The 26,894-nt window shown below is 49.1% G+C and overlaps 11 protein-coding genes across 11 annotated transcripts; 5 read left to right on the top strand and 6 right to left on the bottom strand.

The window, feature by feature from the left end:
* Nucleotides 1-1,071: 1,071 nt before the first annotated feature.
* CNBD4630 (hypothetical protein) lies at nucleotides 1,072-6,233 on the bottom strand (the record flags this gene model as incomplete). Its single annotated transcript, XM_770641.1, has 12 exons — nucleotides 1,072-1,642; nucleotides 1,700-2,840; nucleotides 2,889-3,809; nucleotides 3,872-4,284; nucleotides 4,333-4,490; nucleotides 4,536-4,840; nucleotides 4,889-5,139; nucleotides 5,189-5,637; nucleotides 5,689-5,764; nucleotides 5,812-5,948; nucleotides 6,002-6,059; nucleotides 6,106-6,233. The coding sequence occupies 12 exons, from the start codon at nucleotides 6,231-6,233 to the stop codon at nucleotides 1,072-1,074; spliced, it is 4,608 nt and encodes a 1,535-aa protein (XP_775734.1).
* Nucleotides 6,234-6,526: 293 nt separating this feature from the next.
* Nucleotides 6,527-8,957, top strand: CNBD4640 (hypothetical protein; the record flags this gene model as incomplete). Its single annotated transcript, XM_770642.1, has 2 exons — nucleotides 6,527-6,647; nucleotides 6,700-8,957. The coding sequence occupies 2 exons, from the start codon at nucleotides 6,527-6,529 to the stop codon at nucleotides 8,955-8,957; spliced, it is 2,379 nt and encodes a 792-aa protein (XP_775735.1).
* Nucleotides 8,958-9,081: 124 nt separating this feature from the next.
* Nucleotides 9,082-11,877, bottom strand: CNBD4650 (hypothetical protein; the record flags this gene model as incomplete). The annotated part of the gene is made up of 8 exons (XM_770643.1): nucleotides 9,082-9,317; nucleotides 9,375-10,539; nucleotides 10,592-10,710; nucleotides 10,758-10,883; nucleotides 10,937-10,952; nucleotides 11,001-11,132; nucleotides 11,185-11,531; nucleotides 11,580-11,877. The coding sequence occupies 8 exons, from the start codon at nucleotides 11,875-11,877 to the stop codon at nucleotides 9,082-9,084; spliced, it is 2,439 nt and encodes an 812-aa protein (XP_775736.1).
* Nucleotides 11,878-12,137: 260 nt separating this feature from the next.
* On the top strand, nucleotides 12,138-13,411 carry CNBD4660 (hypothetical protein; the record flags this gene model as incomplete). Its single annotated transcript, XM_770644.1, has 6 exons — nucleotides 12,138-12,209; nucleotides 12,289-12,439; nucleotides 12,492-12,608; nucleotides 12,660-13,018; nucleotides 13,065-13,163; nucleotides 13,208-13,411. 6 exons carry the CDS (start codon nucleotides 12,138-12,140, stop codon nucleotides 13,409-13,411), a joined length of 1,002 nt encoding a protein of 333 aa, XP_775737.1.
* A 64-nt stretch (nucleotides 13,412-13,475) lies between these two features.
* Nucleotides 13,476-14,704, bottom strand: CNBD4670 (hypothetical protein; the record flags this gene model as incomplete). The annotated part of the gene is made up of 7 exons (XM_770645.1): nucleotides 13,476-13,688; nucleotides 13,741-14,043; nucleotides 14,094-14,218; nucleotides 14,271-14,397; nucleotides 14,454-14,504; nucleotides 14,560-14,588; nucleotides 14,683-14,704. The coding sequence occupies 7 exons, from the start codon at nucleotides 14,702-14,704 to the stop codon at nucleotides 13,476-13,478; spliced, it is 870 nt and encodes a 289-aa protein (XP_775738.1).
* A 327-nt stretch (nucleotides 14,705-15,031) lies between these two features.
* CNBD4680 (hypothetical protein) lies at nucleotides 15,032-15,843 on the top strand (the record flags this gene model as incomplete). Its single annotated transcript, XM_770646.1, has 5 exons — nucleotides 15,032-15,178; nucleotides 15,238-15,306; nucleotides 15,360-15,542; nucleotides 15,606-15,687; nucleotides 15,749-15,843. 5 exons carry the CDS (start codon nucleotides 15,032-15,034, stop codon nucleotides 15,841-15,843), a joined length of 576 nt encoding a protein of 191 aa, XP_775739.1.
* A 497-nt stretch (nucleotides 15,844-16,340) lies between these two features.
* Nucleotides 16,341-18,281, bottom strand: CNBD4690 (hypothetical protein; the record flags this gene model as incomplete). The annotated part of the gene is made up of 8 exons (XM_770647.1): nucleotides 16,341-16,896; nucleotides 16,952-17,107; nucleotides 17,339-17,567; nucleotides 17,635-17,655; nucleotides 17,719-17,825; nucleotides 17,908-17,941; nucleotides 18,001-18,036; nucleotides 18,107-18,281. 8 exons carry the CDS (start codon nucleotides 18,279-18,281, stop codon nucleotides 16,341-16,343), a joined length of 1,314 nt encoding a protein of 437 aa, XP_775740.1.
* Nucleotides 18,282-18,495: 214 nt separating this feature from the next.
* On the bottom strand, nucleotides 18,496-20,720 carry CNBD4700 (hypothetical protein; the record flags this gene model as incomplete). The annotated part of the gene is made up of 3 exons (XM_770648.1): nucleotides 18,496-18,577; nucleotides 18,626-19,202; nucleotides 19,292-20,720. 3 exons carry the CDS (start codon nucleotides 20,718-20,720, stop codon nucleotides 18,496-18,498), a joined length of 2,088 nt encoding a protein of 695 aa, XP_775741.1.
* Nucleotides 20,721-21,779: 1,059 nt separating this feature from the next.
* CNBD4710 (hypothetical protein) lies at nucleotides 21,780-23,157 on the top strand (the record flags this gene model as incomplete). Its single annotated transcript, XM_770649.1, has 4 exons — nucleotides 21,780-22,135; nucleotides 22,187-22,407; nucleotides 22,460-22,518; nucleotides 22,570-23,157. 4 exons carry the CDS (start codon nucleotides 21,780-21,782, stop codon nucleotides 23,155-23,157), a joined length of 1,224 nt encoding a protein of 407 aa, XP_775742.1.
* A 722-nt stretch (nucleotides 23,158-23,879) lies between these two features.
* On the top strand, nucleotides 23,880-24,958 carry CNBD4720 (hypothetical protein; the record flags this gene model as incomplete). The annotated part of the gene is made up of 2 exons (XM_770650.1): nucleotides 23,880-24,036; nucleotides 24,117-24,958. The coding sequence occupies 2 exons, from the start codon at nucleotides 23,880-23,882 to the stop codon at nucleotides 24,956-24,958; spliced, it is 999 nt and encodes a 332-aa protein (XP_775743.1).
* Nucleotides 24,959-25,151: 193 nt separating this feature from the next.
* On the bottom strand, nucleotides 25,152-26,665 carry CNBD4730 (hypothetical protein; the record flags this gene model as incomplete). The annotated part of the gene is made up of 4 exons (XM_770651.1): nucleotides 25,152-25,378; nucleotides 25,428-25,961; nucleotides 26,017-26,476; nucleotides 26,534-26,665. 4 exons carry the CDS (start codon nucleotides 26,663-26,665, stop codon nucleotides 25,152-25,154), a joined length of 1,353 nt encoding a protein of 450 aa, XP_775744.1.
* Nucleotides 26,666-26,894: the final 229 nt, after the last annotated feature.

The following is a 26,894-nucleotide window of genomic DNA, read 5'->3' on the forward strand; positions in this document are numbered from 1 at the left end:
GTCGACTCGACTTGGTCCAGCGAGATACACCCCCACCTCGCACATCATCATTACTACTATTTTTTTTTCATAAGGGCAGATTTTTCACCCCTTTATCTGCTGATGGGGACTTTCGTCTACGAAGCGGTTCTCAAAAGTTAGTTTTGCCGCGTCGGGCAAGAGTAGTAACTAAATACTACTACTACTACTTCTTCTTCTGCTCACATCGCTACCTGCCATCATCGACCCATCGTAGTATTACTACAAGACAGTTGAGATCCAGGCATTTGGGCAGATCCAGGTCCGGAACCTTCTTCGTTCTTAGCGTTTGACTTCCGGATCTCAAATCCAGATTTTTAGACGGTCACATTAATTGAGCCACGCACGGCTACTACTGGTGGGAACTTAAGTTTATTATTATGATCTTCTTCTTACCGTCAGTTAGGTCAGTATCTTTACAAGTCTCCTGTTTACCATATTTTCTTTCTTCGGACCTATGTATGAGTCCCACGCATGAAGAAGCGCAAGAATGCTGCTATAAACACTACTTTACATCCTCTTAATACTATATGATGTACACAGCGCAGGAATAGTGCATCATCCGTCCGTTCCTGGGTCCTCCAGCAGGACCTCGTCCGGCCCATCATTAATTGCTGGCTGCCGACCGCACGCTGATGACATGATGAACGCCCTGCGTATGGCCTGTCAACAGTATATATTCCATACCTATTGAGGAAACACCTTATCTTTGCCGCAAGATTGCCAGCAGCGGGGCATCAATCCTCACATTTCAACAAGCCTATTATTTGGTAATCATCCTTCATCAACAACAAGCATATGGGGAGCTAATAAAGATTTATCTCCTCTTATCTCGCTAATGAATTGTTTCATGCTATCGTGCCGCGTGAGTAGCCAGAAAATGGCTGCCTATATAGCTCCGATTAACGCGTAGTGGTGTTACTCTAAAATCTACAACCACTCGCTGAGCACGGAGCGACAACGGTTGCATTGTGGTATATATATATATATATGTACTTGCAATGCATTGTTGAAATCGTTTGATGCCTTCTTAATCACATATCATTTGTTCGATCATTCTGTAAGATCTAATTTAGTCGCGGCGTCATCTTTCGCCCCATCTTTGGTCTCAATCAAGCCCGCCTCTTCAACCACTTTCTTTCCCCACGCCAAAGCCTGCCAGCTCTCATCTTCCCAAGGTGCAAGCATTACGCTCCTGACTACTCCTTTCATCCCCTTCGCATCTCCTTCCATCAACTCTCCTATGCCAAGCAATCTTTCCTCCTTGGCTTTGACTTCAGCAGTTCCTTCCTTAACATTTTTAACAGCGAGAACATCAAGCGCTTCCTTTGATTTGCCAGCCTTGATGAGGGCTTCTACAAGGCGGTTCCGTATGCTTCGAGATGCTGGTGCGGCCTGAGAAGCGGACTGTAATGTATTGTAGGCGTCTTCCTCTCGACCCTCAGAGATAGCTTGTAGATAGAGCACGAGATTGGCCTGTCCAGAAGGATCTTGTACTCTCTCCGCGATAGGTCGAGTAAGGAGCTCGGAGACAGCAGCATTAGTAAGATCTGCGTCGGAGGATACGAGCGCAATGGCCGCCAGAGTAGAGATAACTCCAAGAGATGGTCTTTCTCGAGCCAAACTGTAATAACGAGATAAGTATATCGATTTCACTATATGCAGACCGGCAATTACATACCATTCCATGAGGTTACTTTTTGCTGTCTCCTTCGCATCATTCCCTCCCAACCCCCACAACGTTCTACTCAGGAGCACTGCCACCTTCTCCTTGACATCGTAGTCCTGATTCTGTGTCGCTGCGTCTAAACTTGCTTGGAATGCCTCCAGGCTTTCATCAATCTGTCCAAGCCAGTAGAATGCCAAACCTTGCAGGAGCTTGCATTGCGGCTTTAGAGAAACTGCACTCGGTTCAGATGAAGACGCAATGAGCTCCCAGCAGTTGTTGAGCGCATCAAGAGATTCTAAGTACACGCCAGCAGAAAGGCGAACTCGACCGAGGTTGCAAAGGGCAACAGAATAAAGGTTTTCAATTTCCCCCGATTCAACTCGCTCAAATTCCTCTTCCAACACAGCAGCGGCATTTTCAAGTGACAACGCTGCTTCCTCGACAAGACCCAATCGCTCGCATATGAGAGCATAGAGATGAGCAGCAGTGGAATCGCGCGGGCGCTGATGACAGTAATGCTTGAGGGCAAACGCGGGTTGATGAAGAAGACTAGAATCAACAGAAGCGTTGGGGCGGAAGAATTGGGCGAAAGTCGCCGCTGCAAGAGCAAGGTCCGCTTCTAGAAGGGATTGGGCTGAGAGTGTCACTGAGTGTGAAAAGAGTGCCTTGGCATGCTCTTTATCACCATGTCGGTCAGCTAACAGGCCTTGTCCATACCAAGCCCTCGCAGAATCGGGATCAATGATTTGAGCCTTGAGGAAACATTGATTGGCGAGATCGAGATCATCCAAATGCAGATACAAGTATCCCAAGTTGACCCAAACAACTGGATCCTTGCTGTAGAGCTCGAGAGACACTACAAAAGCGTGTTGAGCAACTTGTGGGCCAGCAGTCGCACAAATCACACCCAAAGCATTCCAAAGCCTTTCATCGCCTGCGTTCCTATCCAAAGCTGCCCTTACAGCGCTGATAGCGGTCTTAAGACATTGCTTCCTCTCATCGCTTTCGATAAGTTTGCCAGCCAATGTATGCAAGGCGCTGGCATAGTCATACAATGCTGGATCGATAACACGGGGCTCGTTCTTGAGAATATGGGCACGATACGCGAAAGCGAAGATCGAAGCCCGGAGAGAAGTGGTGGTGGAGACAACATCTTGAAGGAGATTTGCTGCATGGCCGACACCTGGTGTTGTTGACCGACGATCGGTGTCATCTTCAACAAGGAAAATCAGCACCGGTTGTACAACCGTAAACGAATCCTGCGCCTCCTCAATATTTGATTCTTGTCCGCTCAATTCATAGGTAGCGTCGCCAATAAGCTTCCATCCCCATGCCTTGTGAGCCTTTCCTGACTTGAGCACCTTCATAGCCAACTCGATCGCTCGATGGAATGCTCCTCTTGACCTTTCTCTAAAGCCTCCCGTTCCGGTCTGTCGTCCGAGAGAAAGGTTCGCCTCCGCCAAAGCCGCAATTACACCAACATCCTCATCCTGGGTGATTTCCAAGACTTTCTGATAGGCTTCAATGGCTTTGTCGAAAGCGCCGAGCTGGCTTTGAGTTTGACCGATATTGTAGAGAGCGCGCCAGTTGTCGGGATCGAGGGTTAGGGCATGGTCAAATGTCTTGAGTCCTGCCATGTGTCGCCCGCACTTGACGTAACTCTCGCCTAACATAATCCACGTGGATACATCCTGATCATCGGCACGAAGAGCGATCTGATAGGCGGCGGCGGCCTCAGCATATTTTTTATAATGCATCTCGGAAGAGCCGAGTGCTTTCCAAGCCCAACCATTTTGCGGAGCAAATCTTCCTTTAGCGTTCAATACGTCCCCGCCCGCCACACCCTCCAGACCCCCTTCGCCTTCCATCACACGCACGGCGATCGTCCTCACCCTTGCCCACTCATCTTCATCGGCGTATCCATTTGCCAGTCGATAAGCGGCATCAGTTTCTGTGGCGTCAAGCTCGAAAGCTCGTTGAAAGCATTTGAGGGCACGCTCGTTATCGGGAGGGGTTGCGGATGAGTAACAGACTCCAAGGGAAGTGTAAGACGCCGCAAAGTCTGGGTGTGCACGGACAGATGCCATAAACCATTCTTCGGCATGTTGCTTACTTTCCTCATCTAAAAAGGCAATCATCTTGTTAACTTCGATTGGATAGTCTTTCGAGGACCCCAAGACTCACCTCCGATCATCCACTCAGTCCTGCCCAATCTCCACCAAGTCCTCCCCCTCTCCCTTGCTTCTGCCTCTTTTTCTTTTTCTGTCTTGGTGTCTCTGACTTCTATGACCTCCTCCAATATATCTCTCCCTTCCTCGAGCTTTCCTTCGTTGGCCAAACACCAGCCGACTTCTTCCTTTGAATCCAACCTTTCCTTTTCGCTCCCGCCATCTTGGACAATTTTTTCGAAATGATGACGAGCATCAGACCATTGGCCGGCAGTTTCGTAAATTTGTGCACGGGCAAAACGGGCCTCATTATTGGTCGGATGGATTTTGAGCACTGTCTCAAGGATGCGCGCTGCACGGACATGGTGTTTGGGAGGGTAATGCGGGACGAGGGCTACGCCCAGAACTGTATCGAGGTCTGCGCGAACGCTAAAGAATGTGTTAGTGACATATAACGTTAGTTAATCATGTACTTACTTGGAAAGAGTGATACCTCTCTCAGCTTCCAGTCCGGTAAGAAGCTTGCGGGCCTTCTCAGCAAAGCTTATCGCGCTGGACCAATCTTCATCTTCAAGCGCGATTCTCGCCATCACCCTATGGGCAAAAATGGACATCGGAAGTTGGTCGACAAGTTTCTGAAATTCCCGTCAGTACTTGAATTACACAGAATGGAGACTAACAGTCATCGACGAGAACAGCTCCTCTCTTTCCTCCTTTTCAACGTCCTCTGACACATGGATTTCCCGCAGATGGGCTCGACGAGATTGTCTCTTTGTTAAAGCACCTCGCCCGCCCTTGTGACTCTTCCGGTGCTTTACAGAACCCTCGGCTTTCTCGTCTCTTTCGTATGCTTCTGTTTTTGAAGAATCTTCCTCCGTTTCCGGCAAAGGACGTTTGAACCACCGGCAGTATTCTTCTATAAAGCATGCCATAGGAGAGTTGGGAAACGCTTCAGAATACTTGTGAAGCAAATCAATATCATAGACTAAAGGACAATTAGTACAATTTGATATATGATAGAGAAAACACATACACAAAGTAGGCTCATCTTTGCCCTCTAACACCCATCGCCAGCCCTCCTCGGCGCCCTTGGCCGAGATATCGAGTAGGACGAAGCCATCGGCGAGCGCATTGACATGAGAGAGAGCTTCTGTGCGATTCGGAGCTACATATTGTTTGGCTTTGAAGAGCGCCGGCTCAACAAGTTCGTTGGAGGCGTTGGCCGGCATCTCAGCTTGTGAGGCTTTACCAGCAGACTCTTTGGAAGCTATTTTATTTTCGACACTGCACAGAGTATGAGCCTCCATTGCCCAGTCAACGAATAATGACATACGGAAGAGCAGCGACGAGTCTCCTCCAAAATTCGAATTCCCGAATTTCAACCTCTCTTCGAATCTCCTCTTCCACTTGTGGATGACCTGCAATCTCTTTCCAGAGATCGACCAGCCTCATGCCTTCTGTTCCGAGTATTTCTCTGTCGACTTTCCTCCTGACATCCTTCTCTGTTCCAGCACCTAGGCGCTTGCGCTCATTATTAACCCGTGCATCGATCTTCTGTTTAATCTCAATTTCCGAGCGGATCAGGGATACCAATGCGAGAGAAAGAGATCCAGCAAGGTGAACAGGGTGGGGAAGAGGGGAAGGAAGAGTCGGCAGGATGTCAGATGCTGATGGGTAGACAGGGATGGCTAGAGGAATGTAAGTCCCTTGGGGTGGCGTCACTGACTGCAAAAGCCCCGCTACAGGCGATGAAGGGAGAAGAAGATCAAGAGTCCGATAAAGCTATGTGGTTGTAAGCAGTGATCTGCACAAATGGAAAAGATATGCCTGCACTTTTTCCTCAGGCCCATGTTGCTCTCTGACCTCTAATAATTCTTTAAGAACCTCTGCAAGCTTTTCGTCATCCTGTCTGTGATGACTGTCAGAACTAGCTGGGTGTCGCAAAGGTTTACCTACTTCTCAAACGTCGTTTGCACTTGCACCTCTAAGAAAGTCGCAAGCTTTTCCCAACTTTGGTTTTTGTGGTACAGCCGCCGTAGCCCAACGGATGCGAGAGGATTGTTGGGATTCAATTTATAAGCATGAAGATATGACTGTTGCCTCTGATCAGTCTGCCTTTTGTGATCTGAAGACGAGCTGTACTCACCTTTTCCGCTTCGTCCAGCCTTTGAAGTTGAGTGAGGGCGAGCCCTCGAAAGACCAGACTTGACGAGTCAGCTCCGAACATATTTCCATGGTGAGCTGGCTTACACCTGATCAGCTTCTGGTGAGTCTGGGCCGATGGACTTGAGAAGTTCGGTGGCCTCATAGAGAGCGGATTCGGAGTTCTTTTCTCCTAAGTGAGCCTTGATAGACTTGAGGGCATTCTTCGTAGCCATGGCCGTCTCGTGGTAGTTGCTGAAAGAGTCGGTCTTATGGTCTATGTATATGGTAGATGGCCTCCGACTCCTGCCCCACCGATCACTGCTGCTGCTGTAATTGTGACGACGACGACGAAGACGAGGAGAAACGCCGATGCGTGACGTGGAATTTTTATACCATCATCTCTTCTCCTCGACGACAACGACACAACAAGCAACAACGATCCGACAAAACAAGCCAGACATGGCGCCGAAGCACATTGAGGTAGCCAAAACCACCTCTGACATACTCAAAACTGCGCGCAAAACTAATGCCATTCAGAGCACGCTGTAATCCAGCGAATTTGTTGCAGAGACGGCATGCTGTTTTAGCCCTGCGAAAGGCTCGCACACCTCTTCTGTCATCGGTGCAGCTTATTCAAGAGCCTATACGTAAGTTCACTCGTTATGCGTGTCTTCCTTCGCAAGGCTTATTCCATCACAGGCAACGATGTCATGTATCAGACTCGGCTCAGCTCTACTACTTCCCTTCTCTCGCCTTTCACCTCCTTCTTTTCTCGGGTGCGAAAAAGTCAGACGCCGGAAACTGCGGCCGAAGACTTTGCAAATGCTCTTCAAACGCGGTCGTTCGAAGCAATGAGCAAGGCGTATTACATGGTTGTCAATGATCCTATCCCTTCCAACCTTCTGTCGGAAGAGCAGCTACTGGGTGCCATGAAAGCATTGGCGGAAAGCACGACCAAGACCCCCAAGGCCCTTCGATTACTGCGAAGAATCTATGAAGATTTCCCCACTAGATTTGGATATCCAGTGAGGCGAGATCATAAACATGTGGTATTTCAAGGACTGGTGAATTGTGGGATGGTCAGAGAAGCTTTAGAGATAGCCCTGTCCATGGATAAGAAGGATGTGAATTGGAGATTGATGTTGCGCGCTGCAGTTGATGCCGATATCGCTCTTAGCGACATCGTTATTCAACGATTCCGAGAAACGACTCCACTCAATCAAGAAGACTACATTCTGCTTCTTCGGATCATTCGTTCTCATCCAAGTCAAAACAAAAAGCGTCTTGAGCCTCTTCTAGCTGAGATGGAGCAAAAGGGTGTTACCCTTAATCAAAATATCCAGGCCGAAGTCATGCAAGTGCACATTGCTTATGGCGAGCTTGAGAAAGCTAAGCAGATCATGGAAAAATGGGACTTCTTCACTTTAGAAGGCGTTGGACCTCGTATGTGGGATGCTCAAGTCCAATATTACATCGCTGTCCACGATCTCTCCAAACTTCAGACCACCGTCCTCAGCATGCGTGATGCAGGCCTTACTGTCCAACAGAACGCCATTCTCGCCTTGGCTCTTGAGCAACTCGACCAATTCATCGACTCAAAGTCCAAAGTCTTATACTCGGACGTTATTGCAGCGATCCATGCAGCCGAACAAATGGCTGGGACGGAACCGGGTTCAAAAGTATGGGCAGAGGTGATCAGACATTACCTTCAGAATGTCAAGCACCGAGAAGCATTGGAAGTGGCCATGCATCTGTACGAAGAATGTCAAGGCAGAGGTGTGACTCTCGACGTTGAGCTCACACGAACCCTTATCATTCCTCTGTGCTCATCGCGTAAACAAACCCGACTTGACGATGCCCTTCGAATCTACGATCAGTACATGTCTCTTGCCTCAAGTGCCGAACTTGAGAGTGAAAATACGCGTCTGCGTTTTGCAGAAGTGTACGAAAAACTCCTTGTTGCTTGTGCTCGCACCCAGCCCCCGCCTATGGCTTCAGTCATCCGGTTGCTTGACGACATGCGCACACTTTCACTGGATTTCACCCCTACCAACTTAATTTCTCTCCTCATTCTTCTCATGCGTGCTTCGCCTGATCACATATCTGCTTATAACGTTTATTCACATTTCCATGCGCTCAACCCCAACGCAATCGATCGCGCCGGCTTTTCAGCCATTCTTACCACATTCCTGAACCTAAGCTGGAAGCATTCGCCCCTTACTCCTCCGGACTTGTTTATCAGTATGATGAAAGACATGGATCGAGCTGGTTACTCTCCTTCTCCTTATATTTTATCGTCCTTGCTCAAACAGTATGGTCAACTTGCCACCCGTGCTCGAAGAGGAAACACTGTCGAGTCAGAAGAAAGCATTAATGGTATTACTAAGGCCATTCGCGATGTTCACACACTAGTCAAACTCGATCCTCTCATATCTCCCGATATACCTCTTCTGACGGCTCTTATGGACGCCTATGGCCGCGTAGGCGCCTTTTTCGAGGCGTTCGAAGTATGGGATGAGCTCGTCCAACGTCGAGCACGTGAGCCTCGCGAAACGGTGCAAGAAGTCTACGGCGCTGCGATCAATGTGATGCTGGACACCTGCGGCTGGAGTTATTCGCTTGGCAAGGCGCGCAAATCGTGGGGATGGGCAAGACGATGGGGTCTGGTTTGGGAGAAGAAACAATGGGATGGGTGGATAGAGTGTCTATGCAGATGTGGGGAAGTGGAAGAAGCTGGTCATGTCGTGTTGGAAGAAATGGGGAGCGGTGCCATACCACCGCCTGATAAAGAGACTGTGAGGCTTTTGTACAAATTCGGTAGAAAGCAAAGGGAGAGGGGGAGGAATGTGGCAGGAATTGATCGACTAATGGTGAGGGTGAGAGAGCGCTGGCCACAATGGGTAGAAGAATTGAGCAATGAAAGAGGCTCGACCAGGATGAACAAAAGTACGGAGTAGCAACACCAATCACTTGATGTACAGTACAATAATCACATACCATGCATACAACAGGAATGATTTATTTATACAGCTGTCTCGCTTGCTCTGCAGATGACGGTGGATTGAACTTATAGTAACTGGACTACTCATCATTCTCGCCGTCCATATTGCCTTCGTACGTTTTGTTTCGAAGATTATCCCAGTTTATCTTCCGCTTGGCTTTAGTGACGGGCTTGTCTTGCTGTTCATTCAAAATGACAAGTGGTACCATCGATGGCCGTCCATGGGCGCACATGAATGGAAATCTTGTCTGGGATAGCTGCTGTATAAGGCGGTCGCATTGATCATGCGATAGGCGATCCTCAAACATGATGGCACCTATTGGGATAAACGATCAGCACGAGTGATAGCGGTGGAATATGGATGAAAGTGTACCTCGGCATGCTTTTGAATTTGCTAGCTCCAGCATCTCACGGGGCATAAACCTCATCAGTCTGCCCCAGTCTCCCCCATATCCCTCGGTGTCCCCACCTTCGTTATCTTCCATTGCTTTGCCTTCGAGATTTTCGACAAGAACGGTTATTTCGCTCGCATGTTCCGCCACGATTGGTAAATAACCTCTTACAAGTCTTGTCATTTCTGAACCTTCCTTTCTACCCAGTCTGCTCAACAGACTTAAAGGAACGGTTTCGACTTTGACTTGAATATACTCCCCATGAGAAAGTCCAGGAGGCATGGTGAGGCGAATGCCCCATCTCTTGAACAATGACAGTACCCAAGGCTGGGAGAGGATCTGGGCTTCCGCTTGAGTGAGAATAATCATCGGTCGAGTCTTAGCGAGCTCCGCCACCAACAAATCATCTTTTGCAAACCCTTCACAAAGTTCCAGAAGAACTTTCTCCACTGCCACCCGCTCATCAGCGGCGTGTTGATCGATCAAAGCCAAGGTCGTCAAATTAATATTGGTACTAAGGACGACAGCGATGAATTTTCGATCAACTTGACCTAGAACAGTTGCATTAGAGAGGGATGATTTCGAGATTTGCACATCGGTAGTGAACGGAAATGGAGAAGGTAATGACACCGGATTAGTAGGCTCATATGAGCAGCCAGCCATAGACGCTACGTCATCGCCTGTAAAGTCGTGTTCATGATCCGTTGTTCGAAAAGTATGGGGGGATAGAGGAAAAACACCAGTATTCAATTTGGCCAAGAGATCGTCGATCCACTTGGATTTTCTAGTGCCTCTTTCGCTAATACGAGGCGTAATAGTCTTCTCGGGAGACATCAGTCGTCGCCGTTTCGTGGAATCCGGCGCTTCCTCTGATAAATGGGATGCAACTCTCTTCGGACTATCCTTTGAAGGAAGAGCAAGCGACATGGGTCGAGGAACAGGCGTATTGGTGCGCAAAGAAGACAGTGACAGAGGCGATGGCCTCCCGAGTGCAGATGCAAGGCGGCCAACGGGTTGAGAAACATGCGATACAGGACGTTTGGTAGGGCTTGACATCGAAGAGGGGGTATGTGCTGGGCCAAATCCATTTCGACGAAGGAATTCGTCTACAACAGCCAATAACATTGTCTTCAGAGACTCGATATCCTTAGCGCAGGAGAATTCAGCGAACACCCAACAGATGAAGAATCCGACTGACCTTGTATCCCAGAACACCTTTCTGAGGCTCATAGGAAACGTCTAATTCACCGGCCGACAAAGTTACGTTCAGTACATATACAGGATATCTTTCAAGTCTTCTAGGAGAACGTCGCCCAGCTGCTGTGACATGAGCGAAATAAAGTACCAATGAATTTAATGCTTACAAGGGTGATAATCTTCATCCTCGTCATGCTGACCGGCAGATGCTAGATTAGCGAATTTGCTACTGGCGAACTTCTTAGCAATCGCCGTATGTACATCTCCGCGATCGATTGGATAGTTATTGATATCTGCAGCCGGTCAGTCGGTAAAATGCAAAACATCATGACAAGACAAAATTCACAAAGATGTTGATGAGCCTGTCACTGTGTCAGCATCGGTTTGGTAACGTTTTAGCGGCATCTTACTTTTGAGACATCTCCCGAGATACTGATAAAACCGTCCACTTTTCTTTTCCCAGCGGTTACTTTAATCTTTTGGACGCTCTGAACAAGGGCGCCTCCGTATAGGGTTTTGAACACGTCCAACGCAGAATCAGACTAAGTTAAAAGTAAGTCATGAATAGCAAGTGCCGTCCATTTGTTGACTTACCGCATTGATACTCATGATTCGTTTCAAGCCCCCAGTAGTCGTAGTCTTCTCCTCCCATAATACCCATCGGACGCCTGGATTTCCTAGTGCTAGCGTTTCAACAACCTTTTTCAATTGGCTCATTAAAAGCGTGCTACTTGTCGCCGCCAGCTCTTCTCTTCTAACGGGGATGGTACGAAAGATCTCGCGAACTACAACTGTAGTACCTTGGCCGCCTGCAATATGCCTATCAGGATTGGGGCCTTCGAATAGTGTTTTCGAATGTCTGAGAATTTTGGTATAAACTGGAAACGAAGCTCTGCGTGTAGTAATATCTAGAAGGGAAAGTGAAGCTATAGATGCTAAGGCTGTGGCAATGTTCAGTATTCATTAGGGCTTTATACAGATCAACTTACCTTCTCCACGGAATCCGTAAGATCCTACTGGCCCCAATCCTCCCTCGTGTATTTCTTTACTCGTCCTAAACCTCTTTCCTATCTTTGCTAGCCCATTCTTGCTGATACCGGTGCCGTTATCCTCCACTCTCAGAGTTTCATTCCCTTTGGCCAAGTTCACATAGCATTCGATTTTGGTAGCTTCAGCATCCAAAGAATTTTGAAGTAGCTCAGAGAAAATCTGGGCGAGGCTGGGGAGGATGATGGAAGAGCGGAGAGTTGTGGATGTGGGGCGAGGCAATGGTAATATATTTGGCATCTTGCTACTTCTAGCAGCGCGCAGAGATCCAAAAGGAACTCATGGGTACTGGTCTAGTTGTGGTATACCTTGTATTTTGATCTGAATGGAATATTATGATTAAGAGAAAGGTTCTTTCTTGACAAAAGCAATACTGATAGGGTGGATGACCTCCACTTTTGGTTGCCTCGGCTCGTCCGTCATAACCAACGAACATATCCTTCGTTGAGCGCCATCATCTGATACATCTCTTCATTCCCATAACTGACGATCCGGCCACCATGTCCCTAGCCGCCACCTCGCAGCCTCTTAATAAGTCCTTGCATATCAAGTATATCCAAGATCTTGACAAGGTGTGTCGCCCTCGTTCGGGGCTAACCATTCTTACATATCTTCCCCACATACAATGCTGATCAACTCTCTCAATGACAGAAAAAGGACTTGGCCTACTATATAACCTCTCATCTTCGGCTCAACGGGATCTACTGGGGACTCACTGCCTTATATATGCTAGGGCAGCCAGAAGCGCTTGACCGGGAAGGTGTCATTGAGTATGTGCTGTCCTGCTGGGACGATGAGACTGGTACGTTGGTCATTTCAACAAGTCGAAGTATTATATAGCTGACATCGGTCAGGTACCTTTGGACCGCATCCTGGTCACGATGGTCACATCTTGGCCACGCTTTCGGGAATCCAGGTTTTGCTCATGGAAGACGCTCTTGATCGGGCGGATATTGAGCGTATCATTTCTTGTATGTTTTATAACTTCTTTTCATGTTGGCTATTCCTAAGTTCATGTGCAGTCCTTCTCAAACTTGTTAATCCCGACGGCTCCGTATCTGGCGACAAATGGGGAGAGTCAGACACTCGTTTTTCTTATATTCTGCTCTCCTGCCTTTCCCTCCTCGGTCGTCTTTCAAGCCTTACAGACGAACAAATAGAAGGCATCACCGAAAATATTCGAAAGTGCATGAACTTCGATGGAGGATTCGGCCTTAGTCCGGGCACAGAGAGCCATTCAGGACAAGTTTGGGTCTGCACAGCAGCACTAACCATCCTGGATCGACTGGACCTCGTGGACCGAGATTTGTTAGGAGCGTGGTTGTCGGAAAGACAGCTACCTAATGGAGGTCTTAACGGAAGGCCAGAGAAGCTCGAGGACGTAAGTCACACCATTCTACCAACGAGACACTGACTGATTGTCGTAGGTATGTTATTCTTGGTGGTGTCTCGCCTCATTATCCATAATCGGCAAAATCCACTGGGTCAACGCGGATAAATTAATTAACTTCATATTGAGCGCCCAGGTAAGAGAGCCCATCATTTATTTATCAAATGTTGACATTTATAGGATCTTGATGACGGAGGCATAGGAGACAGGCCGGGGGATTGGGTCGACGTCTTCCATACCATCTTTGGAGTTGCCGGCCTCTCTCTCCTGGGCTACCCAGATCTACGAGATATTGACCCTGTCTACTGCATGCCTGCAGACTTGATAAGTCGTCTTGGTTTGCGTAGACCCTACTCAGTCTTGCCTCGTCGATCTGCACAATAGACATCCATATTCTACATCATGCATAATTCCGCTATACCCCCCAGCCTACATATACATCAACTATCTATTGCACCCCACTGTCACCCCCAGGGGCTGAAGCATGTTCTTGAGGGCGGCCGGCCGGTGTCTCTGTACCAGAAGGCACGGAAGAACCCATGGCCATAGATGCTTGCCCTGCTTGTGTGGCAGCCAGACGTTGACGTTTACGTTCGGCCTCAGCTTCCTTCTCAGCGTCAATCTCAGCGACAATTTTTTCGATATCAGATTGCTCAAGGGCCTATTATCATATCAGCTTAGTCCAGCTAAGTTCGCTTCGAATAAATACTCACTTTAACAACACCATATGACTCCATCACAGTAATCTCAATGTTCTTCGCACCAGTTTGCACAACTTCTAACAGACTCTTCACTGTTAATTTAATTGCCTGTTCTCTCTCAAGGTCTTCCACATAGTTCTTCTCTAAGAATTCCCTGACAGTCTTGGATGCTCTTCCGATAGAACAAGCTTTCCAGGCAGAGTAGATACCGCTTGGTTCGGTAGAGTACAGTCGGGGAATAGTGTCATGTGGGTCAAACCCGACAATCAAAGCGGATATACCGAATGGTCGGACACCACCTGATTGAGTGTATCGCTATGGAATCTAATCAGACGAGATGTGCGAAACAAAACCAAACAGCGCACCTGTTGAATACCAGCGATGTGCTTGGTGATGTATTCAATGCTGACGGGGTCCTCTACAGTCAGTCGGTGTGATTGACACTCAATTCTCGCCTTGTCAATCAAGATACGACCATCCGCAGTAAGACCTACAGACGTCATTAATTATTAAACCAGGGTTTTGAAAACAACCCGACCTACCAGCAAAAGCCACGCAAACATGATCATCCAGCATGGCAACCTTTCGGACCGTTCGAGGATCTTGAAGTTGAAGAGTTGATTTCTTCTCCACACCGAGGACCACACATGATTTACCACGGACACCAACCTGAAATCGCCAGGGGTTAGTTGTTGGTTTACAGTGGGAGATTGAAGATAACTGACGGCGCATGTTCCTCGTCGCACGGCTTCAAGAGCGTATTCTACTTGGAAAAGCTATATGTTCTATCAGCGGAACCTTCTGGGATCGCAGACACGTTAACAAACTTACATGTCCGTCAGGAGAAAAGACAGTAAGAGCTAAAGGAACACTGTCAGCGATGTTTCTGAGTTTAGAGCTCGACAGGATGCCAGAGAGAGATGTAGCCTTATTCCCTGCTTGGCCCCTACTTACCTCGGTCGTAAGAGCGAGACATTATGAGTGAATTAAGTGAGGAAAGATGTCTACTGATTGAGAATACAGCTCTTTGCACGAATGGGATTCGCCTCGGAACGCGCGTTGCTTCGTCACCGTCGAAGTACGATTGTTAGGCACGCCTGACTTCTCGGATGCCTAGTTTTGAGGGTACATCCACCGGGGTGTCCCGATCCGCACGGAGAGGTGGAGGCTTCCCTCTGTTTTTGAAAGACGGCGACCCACTCGAGCACTCACCTTGCATTGATTTCGTCAATTCCAGCCTTTCATCGTTCTGTCTCCTAATAGACGTTATCCATTCGTTAATTCGGTCCCACAATCGTCGGTTATGTCATCACCATCGTTGCTTCTGCCCGGTCAACCCTTACCGGCCCAACTTATCACCCCGCCCCTACCGAAATGCGGAAAAGGTTGTTATGAGCGCAACGGTCAAATCTTGGCTAGTGTTGTGGGAAGACCACGGAGAGACGGTGCTGTGAGCCATGTTCAAGATCCGTTGTCGTGTACTGTATAGTGCTGATAGATTCTATGCAGGTTGTCAGCGTTATAGGGAGGGAGGAAACCGTCGGTACAGTCGATGTAGACTCCATCGTGATCGGCGTTGTAAGTGTCCCCGCCTGACTACGACTGTGAAATATCACTCATGCAAATCTCAGATTTCTAGATTGACACCTCAACAGGCACATATGACTCTTACAACTTTGAGCGATCGTCCCCTTCCCGAATCTTCAGAAGATTTCACGGGCCTGATTCGAATTGCGGACATTAGGTTAACAGAAAGAGACAAGGTGAAAATGGGTGAATGTTTCAGATTAGGCGATATTGTTAAGGCGAAGGTGGTGAGTTTTTCTCAATCTTTGAATCTCACGGGAGCGACCGCGCTGAAAGATTCAATGTTATAGCTAAGTTTAGGTGATGCAAGGAGCTACTATTTGTCAACCGCAGCGGACGAGCTGGGCGTCGTATATGCGAAATCAGAAGCTGGTACGTTTGTTGACTGCATTTTCTTTCTTTTTCAAATCATTTACTGATCAATGACGTACAGGTAATCCCTTATTGCCGGTTAGCTATCAGGAAATGGAGGACGAAGTGACTGGGAAAAAGGAGAAGAGAAAAGTTGCGAAGCCTGAAGGAATATAATGTACTGATGGTGAGTTTACACATCGTAAACCATTATCTCGTGTCTCATTACTGACTGGTAATGTCTGTATCACATATCACAGGTTGATGGCGATGTATCCTTCTCCCTTATTATGTCATTCTGTATCAGCCAACATGTTCTTCAACCGTTTGAGGTATTTGCATCGTTTTTGACTCGATACAACTAGGCTGTATCTAATTTTGAAGACAATGATTAGTTGGGTTGAGGCTTATATCCTATAGTAAGTAACCGCCTATGAGGTTCTTCCAAGCTAGCGAGATGTTCAAGCTGATTCATTTAAGAGGTCCATCACGTGTCACGTATAGTTCACATTTTTTAACGCATGACAAGGTCTGGAAACCATATACATGAGTAAAAGTATCTGTTCTGACAATGACTAGGCAAAATCTTCCATCATGACCGACCAAAGCTTCTCAGTTCCATTTGACATACTAATCCCTAATATTATCCATCTTTGACCCGACCCACCTGGACTCTAGCGCTTCAGTCTGACCACAGGTTCACCATATGTCCTAGGTCTAGCTCCTGGCAGCCAAATCGTCGGTGTGGCAGGTACGAAATGGATCTCCCAAGCTTCCCTATTCTCGCCGTTCTTAAGTTCAAACTCCCTCATTCTTCGCCTTCTTTCCCGTTTTCTCATTCTTATTCGCTCACTTCTCCTAATCTCCCTTTCCCGTTTAGGCAAGTACATGTCACCCTTTCTGGCTTGCCTTTCCTTCTCATCTTCGCTTCCGTATCCAAAATCATCATCCGATGCGGTTTCGCTGTCGCTCCACTCCGAGGCATGGGAATAGCCACGCGTACTGTGTGATGGCCCAATAGGCGGTGGGATGACCTTCTTGCCGTTCTGGGCGGCATATACCCTGATACCTCGTGGGGCAAAGAACGCAACAGCCCAGGAAGCGAGAAGAGAATGTACGGCTTCAGAAAGGATAGGGTCGGGACCAGTGTGTTGGCCTCTGGCTTGTCGAGTGAGCGAATGAGATGCGCCATGGAGGGCCTCTCGAGCAAAGTCTTCGATGAATTTCATCCTGAGACAGTGTTAGTGGGATGATGGATATCATTGCAATGATGTTTTGAACTTACCAATCTTGCTCATTGACATCCCTGCTAACGAGCTCAGGAGGAAGATGCAGCTGGTGAGGATGGTTGAGCAACTTGGCCGAAAAGGAAAAGGCTTCGAAAGGTTCGTAGCGGTAATAAGAGTCATGTTGAGCGGGAGGGCGGTCAAAGCATGGTGGCCTATGACGAAGAAAAAACAATCATAAGCATGCATTCTGCATCGCGACATGATCGTCCCCATTCCATCGACTCTGGCCCCCCCAAAATAAAAATGAAAATAGTGGGTAGCAGACGCCGGGGCGCTTGCCTTCCCTCTTCTCCGATTTTCCCTCGGGAATATCTCAGAATCCTTTCGGGTCATTCCGATCACTTTTCTTTGAAACCAAGTAGTAATTTCTCCAGCCTACGTACTGATCAGGTCTATTGGTAGCGGTCTCCGACACCAAGGTACTAGTCTGTGAGCCAGACTGATTTGGGTACCCGTAAGTACTTCCACCGATCGCAGAAGGCTGGGTAGTTCGTGGCACGGCGCGGGTACGAGGTTGTGCAAGAGGGGCAGGCGGTTCTTGAAGTGGTTGGACAGCAGGGGCAGGAGGGTTTGCTCCTGCAGCTACAATGGGCCGACCCCAGCCGTCCCATCCTGTGGTGATGGGAAATTGATTGAACATTTTTCCCTTCCTGATTAACAATGTTGCGGTTTTACTCACCTTCAGGCAAGGTGGGTGGTACTGCAAATGCGCAGCTGTCAGTATGGACTCTCCATACAACCCATCACTCTATTCTTTACTTACACATTCGCCCATACTGATCGAATCCTTCTTGTCCTGGACGAGCAATGAACGGCAGGCCGAATGGCATTGGAGGCAGGGCAGAGGGGTCAGGAGGTCGATACGGTTGGCTACGGTACGCATGTCAGTTTGATCTCTCGTATATGCGTGCGAGGACACAAGCAACCAAGGCGAAAAAAGAGGTCTGCATACCTGGAGCCCACACCGCCCGGCCCCGCAAAATCTACTTAACAATGGGCACATCAATACACATTCACTTTTCATTTTCATCGCCTTTCCTCTCACTCCAATCCACGCCACATGCCACATTCAGTGCGTTTACTCCCCCGCGGCCCCTCTCATTCTATGTATGCACGCCTGCCACACTACAACCCAGGACCCATCTGCGCACCTCTTCCAAGTTGATCTCTTCCAAACCACCCTCTTGGCAAGTTGCCGACGCCGGGCATGCCAGGCATGATGCCGGGGATGGGGGCGGCCATTGGCATGCCCATACCCATCGGCATGCCCATTGTGCCCATGGGGTAGCCGGACATCATCGGGTTGAGCATCATCGGGTTGAACATCTGGTGCGGGATGGTCGGTGGGCGAACGCCGACGAGTGGTGGTGGTCTAGGGAATAGTTGGGGGCGGGGGAGGGGGAGGGGGGGCCTGGGATATATATGTAACGACAGGAACAAAGGATGCGTATCAGCTTTGAGACTGTGTTGAGCCAAAGGACCTCTTCGGGGAAAAGGGGGTTCCTTCCGCCCAAAGCCCCCCGGAACCAGAAACAGCCACTCACCCCCCACGTCCCGTCTTCTCACTCAGCCGCTCCCTCGCCTGCCGCCCAATCTCAGTCGGAGCAGGCGGATATGCATACCTGTAGGGCAGTCAGCGTCCATCCTCCACACAGCCATGCAACACTCACCTCTCGCTCTTCGGTGGCGGCAGTGCCCCGACAGGCCGGTAAGGCGCCGAGTTTGCCAGCTTGTCCCGTTTTTCCCGCTCCTTCTTCTCCCTCTTCTCCCGCCGCGTCCGCTCCTTGTCTGTCTCTCCTGGCGATTCGGTGGTCTCCACATGCTCTCCAGCGTCATGCCCGGTATTCAAATCTACTTCGTTGACATTGGTATGATCACGCCAGCGAGCGTGCAGATGTTCATTTCCATGACTATCCTTGTCAAGCTGAGCCGATAAAGTCATGATCGTCTTGGGACTCGTAAGAGCTGTGGCTTCCATAGCAACCGTTGTGCGCTCGAGAGTGGACGGAGGAGGCGCTGTCGACGGGGGTAAAGCGTTAGGAGGTGGGCCAGTACTTGAAGCGGCCGCGGTCACGGCAACGGTAGTAGCTGGAGGTAGCTCAGTTGCTGCCACTGCTTGAGCAGGAGCCGTAGTCACTTCCACAGTGGTAGAAGGCACAGGCGCTGGAGCGGCGGGAACTGTAGGAGGCGACAAAGACTTTTTCTGAGAAGGCGCCGGCGATCTTTTCATCAAAGCTTGGTAATCAACTACGTACATTCCTTGTTCTCAGCATTTCTCTGTTTCTCAAAAGAGATGGCAGTAAAAGAAAAAAGAATGGAAAAAGGGGGATACATACCCATTGGAATCGGACGGATCCCAGCTTTAGTTCCGGACATTCTCCCGCTACTAGCCGTAAGCGCGACTGATCTTGCGCCCCTGATTCCTTTGGTCGTGGGACCACCGGCAGTAGTTGCAGCGGTGTCGACATCGGCTTCCTCTACGCTCTGAGGTAGAAGGGGGTAGGAAACTGTTTCCACTGTCGTGGTTTCTACAGTTCTCGTCTTTGGCGGCGGAGGAGATGATTTACTACCGAAAAAATGGCACTTCATAGTGACTGGCGTGTTCGGTGCACTAGGGAGTGGAGATAGTGACGCAAGAGACTTTGGCCTTGATTTGACAGACTTGGGCTTGGTAGAAGGCGGCGGCGGCGGCGGCGGAGGATGTGCAGGAGCTTCTTCTTCCAGGATATTTTCGACGTAACGACTACCGGTCTCGGAAACCTTTGGTGGACTAGCAGGTCGACGCTTGGAGGTTCTGGTAGTCGTAACCACCTTTGTCTCTTCCACTATCTCCTCTTCCGGTTCCCCTTCTACACCTTGTTCTCCGGCTGTCGGAGCCACTGGAGGGAGAGGCGCGGTGGTAGGCTTGGTACTGTGAAGTCTGAAAAGCCGGGATCTGGTAGATGGCGACGGGCTCGGCGGTGCGGCAGGGCTAGTGACGATTGTGGACGCTTGCGTCGTGGTGGGAGGGACGGTGGCTGGTACTACGAGAGGTGAAGACTTTTCTGCAGTAGTCTCTTTTACCGTTCCTTCTATGACAGTAGGTGCGGGTAGGACAGCCGCGATAACTGGTGGGGAAAGGGGCGCAGGCGCAGCGACTGCCTGAGGAATGGTGACGTTGACGATCACTTCGGGGTGATGGTGTGAATATCTCGAACGATGGGAAGATGTAAGGGAGGGAGGTATGATAGAAGGGACCTTTACGCTTGGTCGCCTGTTTACGGGTTTTACAGAAGGGGCCTTGCTAGGACGGGCTTTGACGCTTGGTACAACCGTAGTGGGAGGCGCAGCAATGGAAGAGGCACTTGGAGCAGCGGGTACGACTTCTACTACTTGTGCAGGAGCGGACGTTGTAGCGAGGATACTTTTTGTCCTCGTGATATGTGAAATAGTTGCGGCTGCACTAGGAGCCTCGACACTTGCAGCTCTACTTTTTGCGTTGGTGCTTGCTTTTGCACTTGCAATGACTGGCGGTGCAACGAGTTCAGGAGCAACTTTGACTTGCGCTTCAACAATCTTTTCCTCTTTCAACTCGTCCACCTGCTTCTCTTCAATGGTCCCTTTAACAGTCTCGCCAGGACTGACAGAGCGAACGTAATGGGAATGATGGTGATGGTGCTCGTGGTCGTGATGATGACGCTGCGAGGGAGGATGCGAGGCTACTTCCGTTGGGGGCTCATATGAATGGAGCGCAGAGGGCGGTGGAGGGGTCTTTGCCTTTGCCATCTTGCACAATGATAAGGAAGGCTTGAGGGACAGAGTCTGAAAGGGACGTGAGTATGGGAAATTGACAATGGAATACGGTGGGTCTGCTTACCTCGGCTGATATCTGTAGCAAATGACTAGTGGTTGGAGGTGATTCCTTTGTAAAAAATGTCAGGCTATTATAGTGAGCATAATGAGTGAGGTGATATCAGAATGGCAGAAAAGGCATGCCAAGTGGCCAGATTGGATTGATTTTTTTTTTGATTTTTACTTGTCGAACTACACAGTCACATTGCCTTTGTCCAAAGGCACTCACACCCGCCTCCAAGCTCCAGGTAGCATACAGAGTGAGATCGTGCTCCATCGTCCGCGCTGATCACGGCGTCTGCATGTGTTAAGAAGAATGCATAGTCGACAGAGTGGTCCTGGAAGAATTTCTATTGTTCGCTGTTTCGTTTCATGACCGGTGTAATGATGTGATGGCTGACGGTTAGTTCCCGTCCTTTGCGCAGGAAGTTGCTCTTTTCAATCTCCAGTGTTGTCTGAGCGACCGACTTTGAAGTGTATGCCGGACCAATGGATAAAATATATATTTCGGCAAATGCAAGGAAGCACGTACGACGGTGTATCGTCATAAACAAAGGACTAAAAATGAAAGCCCCTTAAAAACTCCCATTTATACAAGGGGAAGCTCATATCAAAATTACCCGATATGGTAATTCTCGGCATGTCCCTCGCTATCTATCACCTATCGTTGATCCATTAAATTATCCACCGAAAGACATGACAGATCATGGCAGTAGCTAAAAATTGGACAAACCTGTGCATGCATGAACAACTTGTGCGTCACGTCCACTAATAAGACCACCTCCCCGTCTTGCAACTGGAGAGGGAGTATGACGGCAGTGACGAGTGACTCAAAGGCGCTTGCGCAAAACGGGATGCATAGTTCCAGCAAACAGCAAAAGGTGGTGCAGTGACATCATCGCATCCCACTGCATCCACATCTATTTAATCCTGCTCCATGCCAACTCTCACTTCTTCAACGATTCACCCCGCAACACCATACCAACAGCTAACATGGACCCTACCACCCAAGCACGTCCCGCAGATGACTTTTTCAAATCCACAGAGCCATCGCATGCTGTCCCTGCTCCAGTCCCCACTCCCGCAGACATCAACAACCAGCGACAGCAGCAGCAGCAACAGCAACAAAATTCTGCACCAGAGGCAACTGGCATTCGTCAAAGGGTGAATAAGCTTTCGCACTCTGTCGAGGACGCTGCAAGCCACCCTGCTGTCCAAAACGCCAAACAAGTCGCTGTCAACCAGACCAGAGGTCTTCGAGAGAGGCTGGGAAAGAGCCCGACCATTATGAAACTGGAGAGGCGTACTGGCATCGACAGGGTCGCCCTTGTAGGTGGTGGCGTTCTGCTGTAAGCATTAACCCATACGTGGATGATCACTGTGCTGATCAAATATCTCAGATACATTCTCCTCATCCCTGTCAACATCTTCCATCTCGCACTTCCCACTACCCAGCTGTTGACAGTTCTTCCTGCTGCCTACCTTTCAGCCCAAGTGCTCGACTCTTCCGAAAGTAGTGCCAATGACGAAAAGGTTAAGTCTCTGCTTTCCTTCTTTGTGGTTCTCGGCTGCATCCAAACTCTTGAGAGCTTGATGGCCGGATTTTTAGAAAAGAGAATTCGTGAGTAGATTCATGGCAACATCACATCTATAGACATTGACGAGACAACCAGCCCAATATTACACTGTGAAGCTCTTGTTCCTTGCCTATTTGCTTCACCCGAAGACTCAGGTAAGTACATAGCCTTGTTCGCTTGGTATATCTATTAATCATTTTTAACAGGGCGCAAAGAAGATCCACGAATCTGTCTTCCGCCCCTTAATCAAGAACCGCGACAGCCCTTTGTCCCCAGCCAAAGTTTATCCCAGCTCCACGTCTAAAACCGATGCCAGCGCTACCGGATCTACCAACGATTCAGTCCCCTCTCGCGGCGAAGGCACTGGCACACCACCCACAAGCAGATCATCCAACTCCAACATCGCCTCCAGCCCTATTCACTCTAACAACCCTTTCACATCCGACGACTCTTCTCCCAAGGCGGTCCCCCAAACTACCTCTGCTACCAGCCCTCCCGATTTTGACCGTAACTTTGGCGCTCTTTCTTCTACTTTTGCCTCCAGCTCTGGCTCTGAGAATGTTACCGGTCACCAAGCACCTACCCTTGCTCAGTTGCAGGCCACCACTGGAAGCGCCGCTGCCGACTCTTCTTTCCCTCCTCCCCGAGTGCAGGCCCAGCAAGCTCTTGCTCATGCCGTGCAGGACAGCGGCGTTGACACCACCGAGCCTATTGACCCTTCCAGGGGGGACGGTAATGTGACAATGGCAGATGCGGAGGGTCAAAATTTCAGGGTCGTTAATGAACTCCATTAATGGGCTTTCCATTTGAGAAGCTTCTTGCATTACAAGGTCAAAATGACTATTTAACGAACTTTGAATTTCCAAGATTGAAAATAAATGACTGTAGCCCCTAGCTCAGGTGGCATCTTGCTAGCCGCTCTTGCATGTAAATATGTACACGAAAATGCATTTGCTCATCTTGTTACTCGTTTTCTTGTCTTGCCATTTTACATACTGCTCCAACCTTGATGCTTGTATTGCCAAACGTTTACGAATAAAAAGCAAAAAAGAAAGCCTCCGGCGGGGCTCGAACCCGCAACCGCACGATTGAGATGATGGCCCGTAACCGGTTCAAGCAGACTCTAAGAGTCGTGCGCGCTACCGATTGCGCCACGGGGGCTTCTTGATGCTGTCTGAATCAAGGCATTAATTAGATTCTGTAACTGTAAAGGTCGTGTCATTTATTGACATCCTTAATAATAATAAAGAGACGCGTCGTGCAGTGGCGGACGGAGAAAATACTGGGCTTCGTTGAAATACGTAGTAAGCAGCAGCCAGCAACTCAATTTGACTCCCTAAAGACACAAGTTTCTCCCTTCTATCGTTTCTTACCTTCCCGATAGAGTCGCACATCGTGACTATTTCTGTGTCAATCCGGCTCCCAGGCTTCTTACAGCTTGACGGTTCCCGCTCCGTCGCGTCCGATCCTGTTCATTGCTGGCATCAGCCTACGACCCTCTCTTGCGAAACAACCAATGAACCGCTCCAGTGTGATCGTCGACGACGACGATGAGGATGATGAATTTGCGGGGATTGAGAGTATAACGGCTAGTCAGTGGGTCAGAGACCCAATCGTCAATCGACATGGTGGACCAAGCAGTAGTAGCAAGCATTCTTCACAAGATGCTACAGGTGAGTCTCTTGCAGCCTTATTGCCTGCCCTCTTTTTCACCCTCTAACAATAGCTGACGAGGAATTTGCTTATTTCGTAGAACGGCGACAGTTCCAAACTCCCGAACTCTCACATTTCAACACCTCGGACCCGGTCTCACTTCCTGTCCCACAAACTCCATGTAGTTCGCCCCGTCAATCACATCCGTCGACTCCTATCAGCTGGTCTCCTTCCCCTCCTCCTTTACCATCGCGGATACGCAAGGCTTTCCCGGGAGCCATAGAAGACAAAGAGAATGTGCCTCCTTCGTCCGGGTCGACAGAGCGGGCTAGCAAGGGAAGTTTGGGAAAGAGTAAACGACGTAGGATGGTGATAGATTCGGAGGATGAAGAAGTGATAACCGCCCAGAAGCAGAGAAACGATAAGGGGAAGGGGAAGGAACCAGAAGTCATTGAGATACTCGATGAGTCGATGCCAGATGAAAGATGGATAGGGCATGTCGATTACAACCCGACTGAGGATTATTATGACCCGTATGACGAACCTTACGATAATTATGATCCCCTGCCTTTCAACAACCAAGATCCTGTCTCTACATCCCCGCGGCCGCTGGGTGATATACCCCACATTGATCCGATCCAGCACCCTCCAGACGGACCGGTAGCAGCGACATCTGTCCTCGGGACCATGGACTATCCTCTCACCATGATTTCAGACCTCGATGATCGGCTACAAGAGTTCTATACCACGCACTTTCGCAGAGGTGCCGATAAAGATATCAACAGCGCTTTGAAAAATCCTAGGGCGGCTGGTGATGATGATGAGAGCGGTACGAGGGGGGGAAAGGCCAAGAAGGCTACCTCGTTCAGAAAAAAATCTTGGCCGCGGAGGGGATGGAATAACACTAGCTCCAGAAGCAGAAGCAAAGCGAAGAAGAAGTAGGAGTAGAGAGTAATAGCGTTGGTTGTACAGTATTCACCGTATCATTGTATAATCCTTCATTTCATGCGCTGTGATTTGGTCGAACACGCAAAACCCGCAACCCGTATATTGTCTATCCAAAGGCCCAAAAATGCATAGATGATGGCACCAGGCCGGTACAGATAATGCAACCCCTTATAAGCAATATAAGCCATCACTTCTTCCCCTTTCTCCCCTTTCCCGAATCCTTCTTCTCATCCAAAAACCCACCAATCTCTAAAGCATCTCTAGCAACTTTACTGATATGTTTGAACCTATCAGCACCCAACTTGTGCCCGCCATACCATCTCGTGACAATGATCATCACGTTCTCAAGTTCTAAAATTTCCAAAAGATGGCGTAATCTTCCGCCCGCCTGTGACTCTCCATCGTCATCATAATCTATCCAGACATATCAGTTTTGACCGGTCAAATGACTGACTCAACGTACCAGTGTTGTAGACTTTCCCTGCTGTTCCACCCACATCTTTGGCAATTCGATAAGCATAGATGGCTGGATGAGCTGCTCTAGCTACTCTCTTATCTCCCAAGAGCTCGTGCACTACTAATGGAACATCTCGTTCATCGGTCACTTTGACTGCTCGTCCAACAAACACCGATTTTCTATCCACAACCTCTTCCGACACCCATACTTTTAGTCCGTGATCCTTGCCAGCCTCGATTCGGAGCATTGCTTCTGTTGGTGGCGTATCGCTTGCTGTACGTGTGTAGGAGAACATTGGTCTAGGAGAGAGACGTCGGGAATAGCCGGCATCTTCGTTATCAGAAGCTTCAGGAGAATTTGACACGGAGACAGTGATTTGGGGGTTACGCTGAGCTTCACGGGCGGCTCCAGATGCGAGTTGCTGGGAATACCATGTGCGAGCTAAAGACTGGACGTGGGTCAATCCCTCGAAAACACAGACATCGCCAGGGTTGAAGGGAGCGCCATCGGAAGATATGTAGGTGCGGGTGATATTGCCGACTGCGTCGATATAACTATCAGCGATCGCATCAAGAGCCAAAGGGGTGGATCTCACACAATCCACTATCTATGGCGAAACTGCCCAGATATCGTCCCAAAAGTTGAAGCTGCGGTGGGCTTGAATTTGGATAAGTTGGAGGCAAGCTAACTAATATCCGCATAATAGGAGCTTTGTGAGGCATGAGGGTCGGATCTACTCCCTCCAGGGTATCTCCTTCCTCCCACACTGGTAGACTGACTTCATAGCGAATCCGTTCTCCAGGGGTAAAACCAATTTCCGCATTCCAAACAGCGTCCGTCCACTGCTGCGAGCCTCTTCTTTCAGAATTGGGGATATCAGCGAGTTGAGAGCTTCTTGAGGGAGGCCTGGATGTAAACGCAAGCCTAACCGATTCATCACCGTAGATTGACAGAAGAGCTTCGAGTTCATAACCAATTGCAGCGAGGTTAGGGTCGTTCTCGAAATTTTCTTCCGATAGAAGATGTTCGATGAACTGGGTGGTGAGAGGAGTTGACTACGTTCTTAGCGTCCGTCTGACGCATACAAAGGTCCCTATCTGTGGGTTACACACCTTTAAGAGGGTTCCATGGGGATCACGTAATGGTTCTGGGGCACTGCGCCGCTGCGATTCGAGGTGTTCGGGACCGGAAGGGAGCTTGAGGCTGGCGAGAGCGTCCGCCAGAGAGTCTGCGTACTGAGCCATCGAGGGGCGGAGTGAGGCGATGTGCCTATGTAAGAAAGGGATTGGTGGACGTTGGAGGAATGGAGTTAGGAAAGGGCGTGCTCTTCTTGTGAGCATGCTCTGTATGAGAGTGAGAGTTGAGCGAGAGTCTTTATTTTCCGATGAACCTGACGCGAATCAATTCCATGACGATATCGGCGACGGGCCGGGCCAAGGAACCCGCCACGTGTCTTTCGCGTGCGGAGAGTGG

Source organism: Cryptococcus neoformans, chromosome 4, assembly GCF_000149385.1.
Source record: "Cryptococcus neoformans var. neoformans B-3501A chromosome 4, whole genome shotgun sequence".
NCBI lineage: Eukaryota > Fungi > Basidiomycota > Tremellomycetes > Tremellales > Cryptococcaceae > Cryptococcus > Cryptococcus deneoformans.